Source organism: Rhipicephalus sanguineus, chromosome 6 (assembly GCF_013339695.2).
Source record: "Rhipicephalus sanguineus isolate Rsan-2018 chromosome 6, BIME_Rsan_1.4, whole genome shotgun sequence".
NCBI lineage: Eukaryota > Metazoa > Arthropoda > Arachnida > Ixodida > Ixodidae > Rhipicephalus > Rhipicephalus sanguineus.
In genome coordinates, this window is record NC_051181.1 from 86,170,428 (window position 1) to 86,187,163 (window position 16,736).

General features: G+C 46.9%; 1 protein-coding gene across 2 annotated transcripts in view; it reads right to left on the minus strand.

Moving 5' to 3' along the window:
• Positions 1-230: 230 nt before the first annotated feature.
• LOC119395979 (uncharacterized) overlaps positions 231-16,736 on the minus strand; it is a 58,968-nt gene continuing 42,462 nt past the window's right edge. For both annotated transcript variants that reach the window (XM_037663010.2, XM_037663009.2), the window contains exons 4-5: positions 11,580-11,666; positions 231-420 (exon numbers count right to left, since the gene is read on the minus strand). In XM_037663010.2, the coding sequence (XP_037518938.1) occupies positions 248-420; positions 11,580-11,666 (260 nt within the window). In that variant the 3' untranslated portion in view covers positions 231-247. The remainder of the gene's footprint in view (positions 421-11,579; positions 11,667-16,736) is intronic.

Genomic DNA, 16,736 nt, shown 5'->3' on the forward strand with positions numbered 1-16,736 from the left:
CACGCTAAAGAAAGAAGCAGTTATTATACAGATGGTTCACCATATCTTACGCGCAATCTTGCTCTTTCTTGACCACCAGACCAGAAAACTGGCAAGAACAAGTAGTGCCCCCGTATGTGAACGTTTCGCCTCAAGGAGCTGTTTCCACACTGCGCCCGAAGATGTCAATATTTAAAATCAGATGCTAGCAGAAATTAATAAATATCTATTAGAATGTCTTTTCATTGAAATTGTCTACAGCTTTATTTCAAATGATGACTGCTGCCACTGTAACAATGGGGTTGCAGTTCACTGAGTAGATGGTATAAAGCAGCTGGTCCTTGCAGATTCTCTTTGCCCGCTGTCTGCAGATGTCATCTGTTTTGTTGTGGTATGATTCCACTTCAGCATCTTGCACATGTATTTCACAATATTTATGTGCTGAAGGAAAACAAAGCTTTCATTAATGGGCATGCAAAAGCGTGAGCTCCCCATTTCTACAGCAACAGCCCTGCAGGATAAACAAGCTCAATTTCGTGACAATAAATTATATTGGTACAGCTGACAGCCACAAAACCAAGGCACACATGCGCTTTGCCTCTGTTGGAGCGCCGTGCCAGTTGTCAGGAATATGATAATAGATGTTCTTCCTCTACTGATATAAATATGAGACTAATAAACATAATGGCTCGACGCTTCTATAAAAAGTACTACGTTTTCAATAGGTAGAGATGTTAGCACTGTTCACAAAATTACCAAGACAGCTTGTTCACCGAAAGCAGCACTGAAGGGGTGTTATATGCGGAAAACATTTGCAGGACACTTGAGCTTCGCCTTAAAGAGGGTCTTGCTCGCACTGTCGTCTTATTTTCTTGCCAGACTTCGCTTTTCATTGGGCGCCGGACCGTGCCGCGGGGAGAGGAATGTCTGTACCCGCAACCCTGACAGTTTCAAATTATCCTGCAATACGTGCCTACTACAAGCGCTGTCGCGAAGTGCCCACTGCGCGATATTTCATCATACTCCGAATCAGAGAAGTATCCAATACGTGTTCGTAAAGCAATACGCTCCGCTGTACACTGTTCATGCTTTTTCTGATGATGATGATGAATAATTATGCATGTGCGTATTGTACTGAGTGAGACTTATAGCCAGCGACTCGTTTCGGATTTCACATATTGCGACACCTGGTGCAACTCTTATTCTTGTGCCATGCAGTATCACATTTGTTAAAGGGACTACTCGCAATGCATGAGGCCGGTATAGGGTTTTTCCGAAGAATTTTCAAGCACTGCCGTGGCTATGCAGTATTATATCTCACTGTCCCGCGTAAGACCTCCGCTCGGTTCCCGCTCAAACAAAGGAGTTTCTTTCACTTATTCATCATGGCGGAAGTCTAGATGCTTCATCAAACACCAAAATTGACCTCTGGTGGCGATGGCATCAACACGAGTGAAGAAAATATAAACACAAATGAGGAAGTCACCATATTCTCACATGGTTGTTACGGTGTTGTAAGCACAACAGAAGCTGGTACAGATTAGAACTCTTTATTGGGCTAACTTGTGCCAGCTAAAACATAAAATCAAACTACAAGCAATACTCGCCCTAAAATGCTAAGGGCGAGGGCGCACGTCGGGCGTCGACCAATCCGATCGTTTGTGAAACGCGTTGCCTTTAGTACGCGCAGCTTCGAAGATTCCAAAATTATCGTTGGTGACCGCGTGAGTTCCAGAATAAACAAGAGTACTTGCGTTGTCTGTACAGTCTGATCAGAAACCTCTAACAATCACGAATATTTTGCATTGCTAGCGCCGATGGGTGGTTACACACGTACCAATACCACCTCTGCAATGTGAAACTTCGTCCAGATGCTGCTAAGGAAACACGACGGAGAAAAAGTCAGTTTCGCCGCAACGGCGAAGCAATGAATACGATAGCAACAAATTGGAATGTAACGCGAAGAACGGAAAGCATCCCAAAACTTCCAGCGCGTCGCTCCGCACAAAGGACGTAGGAAAAGAACACACACAGGACAAGCGCGAACTCTCAAGTGCCACAGCTCGACACTTAAAGCGTGCTGCTCAAACATAAAAAAGGACGCACGAAACGAACGCACAGGTATACACAGGAAGAGCGCGCACTGTGACAGTTGTTAATTCATTTCGTTTTAACAGCGCGCTCCTTTCGCAAACGCGGCCGCTGCAGTGAGCGAAGTGACTTCGTACACTCTGTATTCAGCGCGGACATCACGGTAAAAGCACAAGACATACAGGCCACGCCCCTCGTGAGATAAGCGCGTGCACAGGCGACCACGTCGTATAGGACAAAGTGCAGCTGGTGGGACTGGAGGCGCGGGCGCATCGCAACGAGTGGGGCGACGACGTTTAAAGCGCGCCCCTCGCGCCCCTCGCTGGTGACAAAGAAAACACACATGGTGTATATAAATAGCTTGCCGTTAGTATACTCAGGGACTTACGGGTAGGGCCGAGCCGTCTAACGCTGCGCGCCGCGGAGCGAGTGGTCGCCCATTCGATTCCGCGTTTCGGAAAGGCTTTTTCTGAATTATTTTTGTGGCTTTTATATATCCATGTACATATACGGCACATGACGGTGACGGTGTCGCCAACGGCAAAATACAGCCGAGAGCATCCATATATTTTGATATCGCCATCAAAAAATGACTTGAGCTTCTGTAATCGAGAGTAGATGGAAGCATGAAATGCCCACCGGCAAAGCAGCTTGAGGTTATATTAGCCATAATCTTGTGCATGTTCGAAAGGACAAACCCCACCAAACAACACCACACCGTACTGCATTCATCTGTGTGGATGCCACTCCTCGCCGTCAATGCGCGAGGCAAAAATCATGGGCTCTGCCTAGCGTATGCGGCCAATTTGGTCGCGACGTGGCAGCAGGGATAGGGAGCATAAACTTTATTGGAAACTATTGTAAGTGGGAAAGGAGGAGTTATAGGCTGGTCGACGCGGGCTGGCTCGCCGCACGCAGCGTAGCGTCATCTCTCGAAGAAGGCGCCAACTCCTGCCACGAATCCACTGCCTACAAGAGTACCTCTGGCCGCGCGGTCAACGGTTTGCGTTCAAAAGAGCGGAAGCTTCACAATGGCGTTCGAAACAGCAAGCGTATGGCGCTTAGTCTGCCTTAGGGATGTTGCCATTGTAAATTACAAGCAAGATGTTGTCGTACAAGAAGTTGCAGCTTCAGTGACAGTGTTAACAAACACTACGAACTCCGAATGAATGTTTTATCTCTAGTTCGGTGAATGAGGATTGCCGTGCAGGATGGCTCCCAGCTGCTTGGGAGAGCTTGGCGGGGAGCTTGGCGTGGCAGTTCGTCTCCTGAAGTGCTATGACGTCAGGAGATTCACTTTTCCGTTGGGGATCGGTGAGCATGTGTTGTTGATTTGCTGCGGGTGGCTCATCTTCTTGCAGAAGCCCCTACAGTTCCACGGCTAAACTTATTTTAGAGCACGTTGTGCTCATTTTACTTCCACCCACTATGCTGGGCTTTCGAGCCCACCTCCCTACAGGATGCTCTCGTCCAGCTGCGCCACGACTTAGACGAGAGAGTGGTAAGAATAGCAAAGCATTATTAGGCCTTGATCGTCACAAATCTTTCGAGAATGTTCAGCATTCTACCGTCGTTAGCAGTCTGGCCGAGCTGCAACCGAACAGCGTACTTAAATTTGTGCTTTCATCGAACGGTTGAGCCCTCTGTCGGCAGTCTCTATTCCAAGCCGTTGAACCTTGGCGACTGCGGAACCCCTAGGGCGTCATACTCCCTCCGTTTCTCTTTAATATTGAGGTCACTACATCTCAAACAGGACGCCATACTAGGCCTGTTTCATATTCTCTAGGCGGACGACATCACGCTCTGGACGAAAGGCGGGCGAGTCGAGGACACCCTCCAGGCAACCGCTTACGTTTTCGTCCAACACGTGAGTGACTCAGGCATCGAATGTTGATAGAGCAAGTCGGAGCTTCTAATGCTCCAACATCCAGACCGCCGCGGAACCAAAAAACCACTACCGAGCGTCAGCGTGTTGGTCAACAGCAAGTGCATACATCACGCGGAGTACATCAAAATGCTTGGCCTCAGCGTAGAGAGACCACAACAACATAACACTAGACCTCCTCAACGTGTCGGTGATTCAGACGGCACGTTTAATACAAAGGATGAGCGCGTGCAGGCAGGGCATGATGCAGATTGTAGGGGACTTCGTTATCCAGAGAGAGGCGCTGGATTGCATCAGTCACCCCTCTATCAGTTTTCAAGAGGGGGAGGTCGCCTTTCTAGAACGTCACTTGACGTAGGCATGCTGAGCGCAAGGTTTTAGTTTTTTGTCGACTCGTTGGGTTTGATGTGATTACATCGTGGTGGAAATACGTGTTTCCTGAATAAAAATCTTTCAGTTGTTTCGTCGTACCATGTCCTTTCTTTGTGTGCCGTAATATCGCGCCCTTCTGTTTATCATGAACGCTATGTTTCCTTGCCAAGACGATGATCAATTAACTAACACCGAAGAGCTTGCAGAGCCTGCCGAGAAAGCTGACCAGCTTGCGCGGCTGCGCATCGGTCTGCAGCAACAGGCAGATGCACGACGCTACAACATCCGCCTCGGAGACGTATCCTACAGTCCAGGAGACCATGTTTTGTGTGCGGGCCCTTGGTCATCCCCGTGGGCCTCTCCGAAATGTTGCTAAGCAGGTACTTTGGTCTTTATCAAGTCTTACGCCGGGCGAGTGACGGAAACCATGAAGTGGTTCCGGAAAATGCATCATCAACACGAACACAAGGAAGACAAGCGAGCTATGACACTGTTCATGTCGTGCGCATGAAGCTTCATTTCGCGCGTTCACAATTTCTCCACTGTTGGTTTGTTTGTTCTTTATCTTTAATTTGTGCTTGTGACATCGCTTCATCGTTCATTGACTGCGCGCACGTAACAGTTCACGATTCTTGTCCTTTCGCGTTGTGTAATGTGCGATACGTTTTCTCTTTTGCAGTTTTTTACCACTGCCTTGCAGCATCAATGCGAAGCTATTTTTCGCGGAGGAGCGAATAATGCCAATTGTAGTAGTGGATGATATAGAAGGCCAGCGGCACTGGCCACGAAAGAAAGAAGTGCGCGCGCAAATCCTTTCGGAGCAAGCCCAAATGACGCGTTTGGAAAGAGCCCTGTTGCTCTACGTAGAATAAACCTTGTCGCAACCTCTGAATCGACGTGGCAATATTGTATAACCTATGCGGCAATACACCGGGCTCTGATGGGCCAGCATTACGTTATTTAAGTTAATTTAGGATTAGTTATCAACAGAGGAAGAAGCGCAATTTATTAATTTGCATAAGCCACCGGAGAGAAATTCTGTGCACTACAAGAAGATACACAAACTCTACATTTGTGCTCTTTTATGTAAAGTTTTTTATTTCTGTGCTTTTCAGGAATTCTATTCGCGAAAAGGAGTAGCCGGTGCCATATAAACGTGCTAACGTCTCCTAAACAACATATAATTAAAACAAAACAAAGCTACCAAGAGCTAGGCGGCTACTGCGAATGCTCTTAGTGCGCGGCCTCAAGCGCGCACTCATTCTGCGAAAGGGCGTCTGCTCCGCCGGAGCAATGTAGGTGGCGCCACGTTCAAAGAGAGAGTGCGAATTAGAGGAGACCGAGGAGGAACGGGAGCGGAGGAGGAGAGCGCCGCTATTTTACGAAGCTTCAGGGGTTTAAAGTAGCACCGCATCAAGCACCCTCCCGCAGCGCCTTGTCGCAACAAGGCGCCGCGGGTACTTTCTATGGGAAAGGCCCTTTCTACTAGAAGGGCGCTTTCAATAGGAAAGAGAGCAGCGTCCCAGGCACATAATTAGAGAAGGTGTTAGTTAGGCAGTGCCATCTGATGCAGCGCAGCTGCTATCCAACACTAGCAAGCACAAACTCAAAGTAACCGACAGTTGGCTAGTGATGGCCAACATTTGTAGAAGTTGTGTCGGCATTATCCAACAAATAGCCAGAACTAGGCAACATTAGGAACTGCTAGCTGTCATCGCACCCTAGCTACCATTTACCCAACAGTATCAACGCTAGACTGCGTTAGACAGCAATAGCCAATGCTAATGTATATTTAGCCAGCTTTGTCCTCTTTTATCCACTAGTCACGAAGAGAACACAATGAGCACTAGTCACGAAGAGAACACAATGAGCATTGTCAAGCGCCAGCCAACATTTAGTAACCATTCGCTCGCAGTTAGCAACACAACTGCGGGGCAATCTCGCCACTGTGGAAATCCACCACGTTCTCAAATTTGTCATATGACAGCCCTCTACCGGCCCAGAAGGCTGCTACGGTCTCGATGATTGGCTTAATATGTCGTCATTGCGTAATTCGACATTATGGCGGCATAATAGTGTCCAGAATCGCACTCCTAGCCAACATCAGCAAGCACTTGCAATATTAACTCATAGGTTTACACTTGCCAGTGTTACCTTATAACTTTTAGGCAGTGCTAGCCATTGGTTACTCCACACTATACGCCGTTTCATACATCAGGTGTAACACTGCAGAGGATAGCGATGCATCTCGCAGTAATTGCGCTCCCACTTACCATCAGTTCAATGCTTTTACCGCCGAGAATGTGACTTGTTTTTCTTTTCTAGGCTGAGTTGTGTATGAACACGTATTGTGCCTTCAAATCAGTGTTGGCGGTAACGCGTTTCAAGTAACGGCGTTACCGGTAACGCGTTACTTTTTTCGGTAACTTAGTAACGTACCCGTTACAACTTAAGAACTGTAAAGGGCAACGTACTTACGTTAACATTTTTCGGTAACGTGTGGTGTCACGTTAATCGTTACTTTTTCATCCTGTAGGTGCCATTTTCCTAGAGCTCGCCCCGACAAATTCTTCTGTCGCAGCGTCGGACTGCGTTCGGCCTGCCAGGCATTGACAAAGAAAGCCCGGGCGGAATCGCTTGTAGCCACACAGAGCTTGAAGAAAGCCACGGAATCCGCCATGAGAAACTGCACGGACATGCTTTTCGTGGAAGTGGATTGTAGCAGGTGGATTGCTTACTGGCACCTGCGCCTTTTCTTGCCCAAAAGACAGGCCACCCGAAGAGAAAGCGGAAGGGCTGGTTTAGTCCATACCATGTGCTGATCGTGACGCTTCGTACGTGGGGGAAACAAAGACTTTCCCCGAGAGGCTGCGACAACATAAAAACGACGTCCGCAAGTTCGAGTGACAGAGTACACTCGCCGAGCAGAGCGTGGTGAACGAACACCGCATCGAATTTGACAACTTCCGCATCGTCGACTTAGAGCCCAATTACTATAAGCGGCTTTTTGTGGAATCCTGGCCCATCCAGGTGATAGCCGGTAACGTCAGCTGGTCTACAGGTGCGCTGTCGATCGAGAGTCTGCCTCAACGGAATCCTTCACATCATGGAGAATAGGCGTGACCGCACGGCAGGAAGAAAACCCTGAAAAAAAGAATGCGAGTGGGACGCGAAACGTCGGATTTTTCTTGTTACGCAAAAAAAAAAACTTTTTACCCCTTACCTTGGTTGGCGTGCCTCTGTTTCAACTAAAGCCCAATAATACCGCTGTCACACGAACAGCCTTAACCGCGGTTAAGCAAACTACGGTTACGGGCTGACCACGCTTACAGGTAGCTACACGGCAGACATAACCGCAGTTAGACTCCTAACCGTGGTTATCGCAAACGAGTGATTCCACGAGAGATCGACACGGATCCGCAAATGGATATTTTAGATTTGATTGGGTATTTTGCATCTTGTGCACACACCACCTAACAGCCAGGAAAGGAACTTAGTTTTCTTATTAACTGCATAATTTACGAGGGAGAAAATGTCGAACATATGGAGGGACCACTTTCATTACCTGTCGTTCTCGAAAGTTCACGGCGATGTAAAACACAAATATTGCCGTTAAGAACAAGTAATTTTGTGTATGAAATGTGTGCGCAACAAAGAGTAAAGTAACGCTGTTTGAAACTTGTAGAACGAAGGAAGCTATTTTATTTAAATGTCTAGATATGCGAAATTTTATTATAGCTGCTACAAAGTTAAGCTTTATCAACTTTTTCAAAATAAGTTTTGCTTCTTTCTATCCGCAACTGCAGCTAAGTTTCGCGAGCGAGACTGATCTTGGACACCCTCACATAAACGCTCGCAATTTTTGCGGTAATTAAACAGGTTAAAGTGAACTAAAAATGATTATGCAGAGATATTTTTTTCCGTGACTAGGCCATTGAAGCATTTATTTACTACTACAAAATATGCGCATCTACTTTGCTACTAGAAGCACGCCGTTAGAATTACTGCAAATTTCTTGAGAGTTCAGTCATCATTTCTTTGCGGATAGCGTTGATGATTAAATCTCATATTGTGTATAATCTCTCATTAAGAAAAATGGCTTCACCATGTGCCAGAATCAGAAGCCATCACACGTAACTCTACATGTAACTTTAAGCACCTATAACATTCCTAAGGTGTGGTACATTTGTGGAAATAATCCAACCCATACTACACGCCTGAGCTTTGGGAGCGAGCCTTAGCCAGTCCCACCCTCGAAGACCAGCGCCAGCTGATAGCGAGGGCTGTCGAAGCGGCGAAAGCCTATGGTTTCCTGGAAGGGGAAGACCACGCCCAAGACGACACTTAAATATTACCGAATTAAATATGTTTATTCTCTCTCTCTCTCTCCCTAAATCAGCATTTTGGGTGTAATTGTTGTTTCGGTTAGAAGATTTATGTGAAACACAAATTTGAGGTTTAGAAAACTCTTATTGTGGGTTCCTTCAGCAAAGACACGTTGATTAAAATTTATGATTGCGGAGTAACGGCAGAGGTAACGTCCGTTACTTTTTTGCGGTAACGGTAACGGTAACGCGTTACATTTTTTTGTAGGTAACGTAGGGCGGTAACGCGTTCCTTTTTTTATAGTGTAACGAGTAATGTATTTAGTTACTTTTTTTCAGTAACGCCTACAACACTGCTTCAAATAAACCAAACCCGTTATAAGGCTATCGGTATGTTGTTCCACAGCACTTGGCGTTGCGTTGTGGTTGGTTTATCGTATATCATTGCCAGTCGGTTGCGACACCTCCCCCGCAGGCTCGCTTTTGGCTCGCTCGATCGCTTTCAACCCCGAAAGCCAAAGACTAGACAATTAAGAGAGGTCTTGTCGAGTTACAAATATAATTATGAATAATTATTTAAACCTCAATAAGAACAAATAGCAGCAGTTACTCTAGTGTACTAGGAACAATATGCAGTAGGTTTGCTTCCCGTAACGCAGTTCCTCGTTTTTTAAATCGTGCTGCGTGATAGCTGGGACACCTTGTATACAGACAGTGTTCACAGTCACTAAAGAAAACAGAATTAGGAAGCACGTGCGTTTGTACTGCGCTCTCTACGCTAATTAATTTTAATAATTTTGCTTAGTACGCTTCTATTTGGTTTGGTTTTAATTTCGCTTCTATTTTTGCACGTGTTTGCTGATTTTGTTCTCCTTCATTAAAGTAACAGTCTGTATGTACCTCGCTTCATTTCACGGGAAAGCTACATGCCTTGCTGTGAAACGTAAAAAAAGAAAAGTCGAAAGTTAGCGCTTGTCGTTTTTGCCTTTCGACTTTTGTAGTTTTCCCGTGCTATTGCACCAAAGAAAAAAAGTATCATTACTTTGAACACAAGACATCACTACAAACCCTACTTGGTCTGTGTCGACTCAGCGGTGCCAACACACACCCTCATATTCAACAAAGCGCAAAAGTAACACCTGATGTCACAGATAACGTTGACCCTAGAAGTTGAGGGCGACGGTTTTAAACGCATGATTGTGTGTCATCATGAAACAGCGCAGCGCACGGGCGATTATTCCAGACATCAGATTTACAGGAACATTAAGAGGATAAAAATTGGTCGCGTATCTGCGTGCTTCGCTGCAAATGTCGTCTAAAGACGATAGCAGAGGCGCTGCGTGAGATATGGACGCCATCTGGCAATACGTCGGGAAGCATGAGTGGTGTGTTCCGGGCTGGTAGTCCCGGCGCAGCGGCAGGCGAAGACCGGCGGTGACCAACGCGACCGGCAGGGACGCCAGCCAGCCCAGACACGCGGTTTGGCGCGAAGCGCCGAAGCAGAAGAAACGTCTGCACTCAACGAGTACTCTCCACACACTTTTATTTACACGTCGCCTGGGTAAAACAGGAATACCAGAGCGACGCCCCATGGCATTCGTACAGTGCAATACTGAACCGAAACCGAAACACAACAACGAGCTCGTGCAGAGGGCACGGAGGAAGGCAAGTTTCAGCGCAGTCGCATTTTCAGCGCAGCTTAAGAAACTAGGGTCTCTAGAATTACGTATCTATGTATTTTCTATTAAAGGAACACACCACCTAATACTTACCTAGTGATGTTGCGCCTCACATATGCGTAATGTTTGCTTTTGATCAAAAATGTACACAAGTATGAACCTAGTAAGCCGTTCAAGATGACCGGCCCTTGGGAAAATGGTTCAACTTTGGCCGGGTGGCTGAATCGAGTGAAGTGCCGACAAACAGAAAGACAGACCAAAATTTCTGCGTTTAAGTTCCCCAAGAAAGACTATCGTCTTTAATATGAGCACTTAACATGATAGGGAGTGTGAAAGTGCCGGGACAGTTATTAGATATTGTAGTCAGTATTGGGATAAATATACTTCCACATGGTTTCAGTGTGGCTAAAGGATGTCATCCGGGTTACACAATAGAGACGGATTCAAATGCTAGGTGAAAATCTCATCTGAAGATGAGATTGTCACCTACTAATGCATAGTGGATACAATGCCTGTCTTGGAATGGGAACTCATACAAGTGCTCGTGCCCGAGCTTTTTAAACAGATCCGAAATGAGTAGCAAAACTGCGAGCGATAGCTTGTACTTATGATGACGATGAGTATGACGACAGTAATGTCGTCTAACCTGGTCAGTGCATTTATGTGGACATGGGAGCGTGTGCCACCCCGGGCTCAGTGACGCTTACGTCTCGAACGCAACGCATAGCACATGCGAAGTTCATCAGTGGCGAGTCTTCCCATTGATTAACCTTGGCATCTATTTATCGAAAGCGCTCATTGATAACACGAGGCGTGCGACAGGCAGACAACCACGCCGTAATTGAACAGCACATATGCAGAGATGCGTGTTAGTACCGGCAAGCGTCGGAGATAGTATGCGTGCGTTCCCGTATTCACATTAAGCTAGCTCACGGCTCTACATTCTCGTGTGTGCTCGATCAGTGAAGCAGTAAATCAAGCAACCGCGTCGGTATTACATGTTAGAGGACATACAGACAGACCCAGATAGATAGATAGATAGATAGATAGATAGATAGATAGATAGATAGATAGATAGATAGATAGATAGATAGATAGATAGATAGATAGATAGATAGATAGATAGATAGATAGATAGATAGATAGATAGATAGATAGATAGATAGATAGATAGATAGATAGATAGATAGATAGATAGATAAACTGGTCAACAAATGACTCACGTTTAAAAAACAAGTTACAACTCACATATTTTCCCGTTAGACTGTATGTAAAAGAAGAGAGCGCATCCAAATTTCTTGTCATAGACGTCCAAACGAAGTTCTTTTAGTTCACCTTAGATTAAGAGACAAAGAACAAAAAGAAATTTTAGGAAAGTGCACACTGCCGAATCACAAGCTCTGAATCGTACAATCTCATTATTTGTATGTTAACTTCTATAAAACGCCATTTCCCTTTAATAGAGATCTTCCTCAGCCTCCCGAAGTTCTACGTGTCTGTAAAGAAAGAAAATTTTTTATAAGTGCAACTAACTCATCACAGTACCTCAAGTTAGACGACAAATTTCTGTTACACTATCACGTGGTGGTGCCGGTGAAGCAAGCAGAACTCTATTACCTAAAATGAAACACTTTATGGACGAACTTGTGACTACAAAGAAGAAAAAGGAACACCCCGTGCGATGCGACTTCAATTTACCTTCTTACCTCCTTCTTTCCTTCCTTCTCCCGTACAAATATCTCCTATTCACCCTTACTTCTCTTTCCCACCCCTTGCTATACAATACTATAAAAGGCTGTTTCACCCTCTGCTAGCATAGCCGAGTGGTTACGATGCTCCCCTAGATGGTGGGTACGCAGGTTCGAATCCTGCCAAGTCAGGAATTTTTTCTCTGCCTGTAGTCGTTCTTTCACCCATCAGAAGTATCATAATCGCGCGCTGCCCTTAATTTTCTTCTACGTAGTCCACATAAATTTTCTGACATTTGTGTATAAAGGCAATTCACGTTTAATGACAGTTTCTTTAGAATAGTCCATACAGTGTTTATGGTTTTAAGGCCAGCCTTGTCTTTTCAATCTAGTATACAAAAAATCAAAGTCTATAGATGGGCTAAAGAAGATCTGTAGATTTAAAGCCATTCTTGTAGACTAACGCCTTCAGATTGTCTATAGAAAAACGTTTATAGTTTTATATACATTTAGTTGGGTTCACATTTGTATATAAAATATCAAAAGGCGAAGGCCTGAAGACCATTTATAGACTATTCCTATCACCCAGCAAATAAATTGTCTAGGGACTTACGGCCTCATACGTTTTGTAGATTATGGTATACAGATTGCCTAGAGACAGTCCCTGTAGACCAGTCTATAGGTAATGTACAGACTGTGTCCCAATAACCATCGAAGAAAAAAACGAGGCGAAGCCCACAGGACAGAATGACGAGCACAAGCCCTGACTTAAATTTAAAGGGGCCCTGCGACACAATTTGAGCATGTCTTTTTCATCGGTTCTTCTGGCACTGTGGAATGCACCGATATTGTTGCGCAAGTGGCAACGCCGAAATTGAAGCGGTTATAATTTTATTTCACGGGATAAACTAGCTTGATTTCGCACTATGGCGACACACATCGGCTATTTCTGTTACAGGAAATGACGTGATGCCATGTGACAGTGACGACAAAGACCCTTCGTTTTTGATTGGCTTGACGCGACACGTGACGTGCAATATTCATATGGTGGTAGCTAGGCCATACTACGGAGGTCTAAGAGGAGCAAAACCCATTTTTATGCTTTCTCAGAAACAAATGATTCCTGTTTCTAACTGATATATTTTCAAAACAACGAACACGACGCTAGGTGCGTTGTGGAATGGTAATCAACGATACTCTTCCGCGTTTTGTCTTTTGCGGCGTCGAGCGACACCGGCCACACCGGCACCTGCGAAACACGCAACGCTCAGTTCGGCACGATGCTGTCAACGAAAAAAAAAATTCAAAACGCTTACCGGCCGACGCCTTCCGCGTCATCGGGCGTTAGCGTTTCGTCTGGGCCCATGGAGCCATCCTCGCGTTGCGCGGGGCGTGCGCGGGGCTCAGCGACGGACTTTCAATTTGCAATGGCGTGCACGACAATGCAAGCAATCACTGCGCCGCAAGAGCTCGCGCTCGAGGTCTGTTAGGTCTTCCAGATTCATTTTGTGCACTACACGACAAATCATGGGAGCGTCTGCTACCTGACGCACGTGGTTTGTCGTAAGCTTGGTAACAACGCCGTCAAAAAGAGGGGTAGCAATGTACTGTTTGAAGGCCACCATGAGGTGACATTTCCGGTACGTCTTTATAAGACGCGCGCGGTGATTGGAACCGGTCTTTGACGTCAGCGGGAGAGTGAAATCCGAAAAAAAAAAAAACGTTTCTCATCGTCGTCTGCTTGAGTTTTGAACTTTGAGTACTAATAACTTCACTTTTCGTGCACCAATTTCCATAATTCTTTTTGCATTCGTCTCGGCATTCATAACTACACGCATTTGCGGTGCTAAATAAGGCAGTCGCATAAGTGTCGCAGGGCCCCTTTAAGCTTTATTCAGAAAAAGGTACAAAAGTATACGAACACATTTACGATAGACAATGCGTTAAAAAATCAATGCCGACCCATTTTTGCACACTATGCAATGGGGTTACTTCACTCTCAAGAAAATTTTTAGTGGAGAGAACGTGTATGCTTCATCAAACAAACAACCTAAGGAGTGGCAGGACCAATATTTGTCCCAATTTTTCTCCCGCTTCTACGGCAACAAGCTGAGCGTGCACTCGCTTAACAAGCTTAATCGAACTGACACTACTATCTACCAACGATAATTTCTATATAACTGGTGTTCTACTTCAAAACAATTGTGTTTGCAGTTTTCGTATGTATGTAATTGCTGTTGCTACCTATTCATAACGTGCCTCACACAGATGAGTTGCCTTTCAGTGAGCCTCGTGTACAAACGTAATGAAGAGACGAGGGCAATTTATTCGAGAATCTCGTTTCTTTGTTATACACGACCAAATTAATCGAAGAAACAATTAGGAATGGGAAAGGAAAGCGGACAACTATTCATGCGGTAGCGAAGCCCTGGAGCTGCGTAATGGGTTGCGCTTTCCAGTGCCTTCTAGTGGGTCGTCCTCTTTGGCTTCTCTTGAAAGAACGCCGCTCGCTGTGAGAGTCAGCGCTTTGCCTTGACTGTCGCCACTGCGTAGTGTCGCTGAATGCCGTCCAATAAACACCTTAACAAATTGGTGGAGAGATTCGATGCCCCTGGAGCTTCGATCCTGTATCCTGTCATCTACCATGCCTCAAAACGCCAACCAGCAAACGCCCCCTCCCACACCGACCACACGTCCCGGTGTCCCTCGCATCCGCGATCCACCTAGCTTCACTGGCGCCGAAAGCACCGACGTGGAGGACTGGCTAGCAATATAGGAGAGCGTGATCGTGCCCAATAAATGGAATGAAGCAGGCAAGTTGATCAACTTGGCATTCTACCTCGCGGGAGTGGCAAGCCTTTGGTACAACAAGCACGCGTCCGATTTTTCGACTTGGTCCGATTTCGAGACCGCCGTCATAAACGTTTTTGACCGCCATGTAGTTCATAAGCTGTAAGCAGGACAGCGCTTACGCGAACGAGCTCCGCAGGCCGGTGAATCTTTCACAAGTTATATCGAAGATGTCCTTGACTTGTGCAAGAAAGCCAACGGCACCATGTCTGAGTCTGACAAGATCCGGAACGTTCTGGAAGGCATTGACGACGATGCCTTTACCGTGCTGCTCGCCAAAAACCCCTGCAAGGTATCCGAGGTCATAACGCTGTGCCAGAGCTAGGAGGAGCTGCGCCGGCGGCATTCGATGAGCCGTCGCTCTCCATCGCATGACGCAGAGCTTGCTGTCTTAATAATATCTGGGGTTTAACGTCCCAAAACCACGATATGATTATGAGAGACGCCGTAGTGGAGGGCTCCGGAAATTTCGACCACCTGGGGTTCTTTAACGTGCACCTAAATCTAAGTACACGGGCCTCGAACATTTTCGCCTCCATCGAAAATGCAGCCGCCGCGGCCGGGATTCGATCCCGCGACCTTCGGGTCAGCAGTCGAGCGCCATAACCACTAGACCACCGTGGCGGGGGCAGAGCTTGCTGTCTTGGCCGCCGTAACTGACCAGGCCGCGTTGCTGGCAGAAGTAAAGTGATTCGTGTGCGAGGAAATTGCGCGCCAGATCTCTCTTCTGGCCTTTGCCCACCCGCCGCACGTTCACCAGTCGTCGACCACCCTTCTTCCTTCCCTCCGCCGAGCGATTGAGCAGAAAATTGCCGAGGTCATGCCTGAGTACCACGAACAACCTCCGGCTCCTGCGCCACTGCCTTACGCTCAGGTTGTCGCCAAGACGCCCCAAGCAATCTCTACGACTGACCCACTGAGTTACGCCGAAGCCGCCGCTAGACCTCCGTCCTCTGAAGCGGGCGTGCCGGCTACGTATGCTGAAGTTATCCCTAGGCCACGACTGCAGCCCACCATGCAGTCATTTGAGCAGCCACCCCGTCACTCGCGTCCTGCGACATGAGTGGCACCTGCCCCGGCGAACCGATGGTGCACACTCGACAACCGGCCCATCGGCTTTGCATGCGGTTAGGCCGGCCACATGACACGTTACTGCCATTGTGTGCAGTAGCCTCGAGTCGCGTCACCCGTCACTAGTCAGTCCAGCCGTGCGTTCTGTGACCCACCTCCGCCCATGTCACCGGCATCACGCCCAGCTCATCTACTCGCCGCTCTCCGTCTCCACGACGTCACTCATTTTCACCCATGCGGCCACGTTCGGTCGCTCTAAAGCAGGAAAACAAGTCCTCGCAGTCCACGAGGAAAGGGCAGCGACACTATCGAACTGTGAAAGGCCTCAGCGAAGTCCATCGAATGTAATAGACGTGTTTGTGGACGGTTTTCGCGCATCTGCTTTTATCGACACAGACGCAGCCCTATCCGTTATGGATACAAAACTTAGCCGCTTACTCCGAAAAGTGGGGGCACCACTTTCAGGGATGGCCGTCCTTACCGCCAGCTCCCAGAGTATTCGTTCTACAGCAGTATGTACTGCTCACGTCATCATTCAGGATGTTCTCTACGACGTTGAGTTCATCATAATTTCTGCACGCTCCCATTACGTCATTCTGGGATGGGATTTTTTCTCCCACCACGAAGCCGTAATTCATTTCGCACAGGCCGAAATCGAACTCTCACCGTTCTCACATTTGACGCCGGCAGGAAGTCCATTGGTAATGAGCAAGACCCTCGTCAAAGACGATAGCAAAGTTCCTCCAAACTCGTCAACGGCTGTGTCAGTCTAATGCGCCCATCTCTCCGACGTTAT